The sequence below is a fragment of the Zeus faber genome (genome assembly GCF_960531495.2).
Source record: "Zeus faber genome assembly, chromosome: 3".
Lineage (NCBI taxonomy): Eukaryota > Metazoa > Chordata > Actinopteri > Zeiformes > Zeidae > Zeus > Zeus faber.
Genome location: NC_137190.1, coordinates 1,573,272 through 1,578,158, shown reverse-complemented (window position 1 = coordinate 1,578,158; position 4,887 = coordinate 1,573,272). Strand labels below are relative to the sequence as shown.

The following is a 4,887-nucleotide window of genomic DNA, read 5'->3' as shown; positions in this document are numbered from 1 at the left end:
ACGGGGCGAAGGGACGGGTGCTCAGGCACCGTCAACCCACCAGGCACGTTCCTGCCTAGACGTGTCTTTTACAGTAAGGGGTGCGGTGGGCGAGCAGACAGGGAGAGGTGGAGAACGGGTGCAGAACTTTCCATCTCCAGAGGCAGACAGGTTCAAAATGATCTCACTGAGTTAATAACTTTGGGTTTGCGTTATTGCGTCCAGGGACGGGGGCTCTGTCCTCGTGGCCCCGCTCCGTCAGCGGAGGGAACCGAGTCCGACCGGGAGGGGCGGGGAGACGGGAAGCGAAGCGCTGGTCTCTGAGCCAGGAACAAAAACAAAGCCATTCAGATTGTCCCGGAGGGACAGGAGGCGGATGTGGGAATGACTACCTACTGACTTTACCAGGTATTTTTTTTCCAGTAATGTTATGGATTCCATGTGGGAAAGGGGCTCTAGTTTATCGGTGCTGCAGCGCGTTGAACTGCATTCAGTTCAGCTCCCTGAAACAACATGGCTGTTCGAACACCTCGAAGGATTTTACTAAACCCCCTCCAAACGCAGCTGTAGCACAACCTTTCATGAGGGAAGGATTTCAGAGCTGACGGTTTGTCACGACAAGGCTTACCGACGCTTTTCTTCTGGAAGAGACGGAGGGGCCGGGATGGTTCGAGGAAGCCGCTCCACATGGAGGATAACGCTGCGCAGCTTCACTCAGACGGCGAGATAACAGGCCTCAAATTTTAATCATGGCTGAAGCCTCTGCAAAATGAGCTGGCAAGAATTTATCCCTGGTGCATGTCAACAAACGGAAGACGAGGGCAGGTAGCTGCTTCTACGCAGTGACATGTTGAATCAGTCAAAACACAGAAAATGACGGTGAACCAAGATGACTTAGAATCCAGATATACTCTGTCTTGTTTGGATTTGTTTCAAAGTAACTTTGCCAACTCCTTTGAAGTTCACTTCAGCAATAAGGCAGCTAGACCACGCCCATTTATCGCACTACAGCTAAATTACAATGAATTGAATAAAATAAAATAGCATTTGATATGGAGGAAAGCAGAGAAATCTATTCAAAGAAATTGCCAATAAACAGCACAATCTCTTAAGCAGTGATTCTCAACATGGGGTACGGGGACCCCCAGGGGTCCTTCAAGAAGTTCCCAAGCGAAATAGTTCAACTTCATTATCATTTCATTTACAAAACATTAGCATCATTAGAGAATCTCCAGTAATGACTGTTTGGATCATAGTTTCACTGTTATCTCCCTAACTGGGGTATAGACACTAGAGCCAACAATAAATCTATAATCAACAATAAATAATCTCTCGTTGACTCAATCTGACCAAATGGGGTCCTGGCCGAATTCAGATCAAACTGAGGGTCCTTGATGTGAAAAGGTTTAAGAATCACTGTTCTAAAAAGACCAGTGATGGGCTCATGATTCTAACAGTAGCAAACAACTGATCTGACTGAAGATCAGAAAAGTAAAGGAAAGTTTCCTTGAACAAGACACTAGTCTGACAGAAGTGTATGAGAAACAACATTTTAATAGTTGAAATAAATACTCCTTTACATGCTGGATCAAAAAACACGTTAAAATACTATGGTTAAGTCCGCTAAATCGTGTAAAACCTATGGCACACTCACAGCAGCTTATACCATTTCAGAATTCACACATGTTGAGAAAAATTAAACCAAGCACTGAAAACACTCTTCTCCAATCTCGCAGAGCACGGTCACCTGCCGTAGGTTCACACAGCGGGGCTACATCCATCCATCAGGGCGAAACTGAGGTAAACGTTTTAGGATCCAACATCCATGTCTATTGGTGAAGAGGAGGAAAGAGCTGCTGCTGAGGCGGGTGAGCTTCTGCGGAAGGTTTCGGCCGCATCCAGCGCGACTCGAACCCTCCCAGACGTAGCTTTTTGTGCTCCTGAAACACCTCAAAGTAAACGTCCTTTCACCTTGTCCACATCACGCCGACCTAGAGATAGCCTTCCATTTTGTTTTCATTCGATATTTCGCAGCCTTCTGTAAAACCTGGCGACCGGGGCTGAATCCAGCGAGTCTCTTTGGTAGCAGGACACCATTTGGGTCAAAAACATGCGCTCATCACGTCTTCCTGAACTAATTCACAGAATGGGAGTTGACCGGCGGCAGAGTCCGTGGCGAGGAGCGTTCCCGCAACGCCTGGGAAAGCAGTGTGCAGCCGTCCGACACGGCGCAGGCCGAGTTACGCAGTCGCTCCCGGTAGTCTGCCATCTTGGAGCTGCTGTCAGGATGCTGGGCGACGTCCCGGAGGCCCTGGGTGAGCAGGACGCAGGCCGACACCACGCTCATGGCCCCGCCCAGCACCGCGGTCTGTACCCCCTTACCCTCGGCCGACACACCGGCTGCTCTCCCGAGGAACTGCGGCTCAGTGGCGAAGCCCACCAGCGCGTTGACCGCCTGCACCAGGGCGGCGCCGAACAGGACGCAACGGTTGCGCGTCAGCTCACTGGGTTGCGTCTTGACCTCACGGACGCAAGCAAGGAAGGCCGTACCGCAGGTGCTCATGCTCTTCACGGCCAGCTTGAACTGCTCCTTGGCGAAGCGGTCCCTGGAGCGCTCGCTGGCCAGCGACGAGGCGTCCGTCAGCGTCCGCAGGCTGTTGGAGATGTTCTGGGACAGCTCCAGCAGGAGCTGTGGGCCGAGGTCGCCCAGCGGCGTCACGCGCAGCAGGCTGCAGCTCTGCTCCACCTCGTGTCGACAGCGGGTCACCTTGTAGCGGTCCACCAGCCCCGGCGAGCAGGGCTGGGAGCCGGGCGTCTCCACAGCCGCCAGGTAGGCGGCGTGCGCAGAGCACTCTGTCAGTGACACCACCAGGTCACCCATCTCCGCAAGCCGGTCGCCCACCTCGGTGAAGCGGCCCATGTTGAGCTGGCTCTGGATGTCGTGGGTGAGGATGGAGAGCTCTTTGGTGCGGGCGATGACGGTGTCCCGGCACTGGTCGAAGGTCTCGGCCACCGCCAGCCCCTCGGAGGTCACCACCGGCCGGGTCTCGCTGGACAGCAGAAGCAGGTCGGCCACAAGCTGCATCTTGCCTTTGCAGACGTCGCAGATGGAGGAGAGCCGCTTCCTCTGCTGCAGGCTGCCGCTCGGTGTGGTGGCGGACCCGTCGCTCGCTGACTTGCCAGAGCCACCACTAGCCATAATAAGGGGGGTGGGGGTGAAAGTGTTTTGGTGGAGGGTCCGGTTAGGTGGAGCTTCGTGCCGGACACCGCATTGTTTTGTTATGAGACTCTCGGTATTGGGGAAAAAAAAAAACACACGTTCAAAAAAGGAATTAAATATTTAACTGGCCAAACAGTCTTCCTTGATTTCCTTCAGTGTCACTGGACATTAAAGGCCGACTTCCGGGAGAAATAAATTCAATGTAAACGTCTAGAGAGAGTCAGCCTGAGTCCTTGCATTGACTTGCGTTTGAGTATTGCTGAATTTGAAATGTGATAAATTATACGTTCCATAATCTGCCATATTCCCAGAACGTTTAGCCGTTTAGTCTCTTGTGATTTTACAATGGAAACATGATTCAATCCCTTCAACTTCAAAAACAATCAGTGTAATAAACTATTTGGTTTCAATGCCCTGGAAAACATAAAATCAAGCGCCGTCCCAGGTGTTTGTGAAACTGAGCAATTCACAGGTTGTTGATTCCTGGTCACAGATAATCACAGAGAACCGCAGTGGCACAGGGGAAGCAAACAGCTTTCAAAGTTACAACACATTCCCAACAGGACTCTCTTGGAACAATCCAACCGCCTCAAAACCGACACTACATCAAGAAAACATGACTTTATGTCGACTGGCACGGGGGCAAGCAGGCTGCGCCAGCACCGACATCCTATCCGAGTTACTCCCGCTGAGCTGCAGCACCCTGGGGTGGCGGACCACACTCATGCCGGTTGGAAGGCTGCGGGTCCGAACCGCCACCATCATCCCACGAGTCCCGCAGAACTGACGTTAAATCCACTTGGCGACCCTCGGGACCTCCAACATGCGCGGCCCCGCGGTGGAAACGGCTCCGTCGGGCGCTCCGGGTCCCGTGCGCATGGTCCTCAGCCGGACCCTGCAGGGGGTCGTGCGCACGCGCGTGCCCAGTGCGCGTGCCCGGCCCGGTCGTCCATGTCCGGTGGAAACGGATTCGGTGAAAGTTGCTGTGATGCCTGCGTCGGTGCGCGCCCCCGCGGCCCGGCGGCAGAACCAGGAAGGAGGGTGTGGTCCCGTGGTCCGGTCCGGCTCCGGGGACACGGGAGCCGTCACAGTCAAAGCCCGGTCCGGGAAGCACGCGGTGGCTCCGGGATCAGCGGCTACTCCCCGGTGCTGGGGTCTTCCAGCTGGTGGGACGCGGGGGTCCGGCCCCGGCTCTCAGCCCCGGGTCCCGGCTCTCTCCTCCCCACCATCACACATCCCTCCGGAGGCCCCGACGTGGGTGCGGCGTAACTACCGGCGCTCCGGCAAAGTCACACCCAAAAAGCAGTTGAACCGAGAAGCGCGACGGGCACGGTTCCCTCTCCGGGCTTCCCCCCGGGTCCCTGCGCCCGGTTCCCGGCCCCTGCTCGCGGTGCCCGGCTGGGTGTCGCTGTTCGCCGCGGTTCGAGCGGCTCGGAACCGGAGAAAAGTCAAAGTTTGTTCAAATTCTCTTTGGGACCGATCCCAGTGCGCTGTGCGGGCGGCGCCATGTTAATACCGTGTTTCACGGCACCGCCCACCCCAGAAGGACCGGACCGGGAGGGCGTTAAACGTCCTGCGTCTCCCGTGAAAAGTTCACGTTTCCTGATGAAACGACGATCGACGACAGAACGTGAAAATAAGAGAAAAGAGCAAAACACCGGCTTCTGCAGCGGCATCAAGGGGGCTCT

At 54.8% G+C, this 4,887-nt stretch overlaps 1 protein-coding gene across 1 annotated transcript; it reads right to left on the bottom strand.

Moving 5' to 3' along the window:
- Positions 1-1,515: 1,515 nt before the first annotated feature.
- On the bottom strand, positions 1,516-4,686 carry tlnrd1 (talin rod domain containing 1). The gene has a single exon (XM_079997671.1). The coding sequence runs from the start codon at positions 3,176-3,178 to the stop codon at positions 2,114-2,116; it is 1,065 nt and encodes a 354-aa protein (XP_079853797.1). The 5' UTR covers positions 3,179-4,686; the 3' UTR covers positions 1,516-2,113.
- Between the last annotated feature and the right edge of the window lie 201 nt (positions 4,687-4,887).

Coding starts and splice junctions, on each gene's coding strand:
- tlnrd1 (XM_079997671.1), bottom strand. CDS start 3,178: ATGGCTAGTGGTGGCTCTGGCAAGTCAGCGAGCGACGGGTCCGCCACC.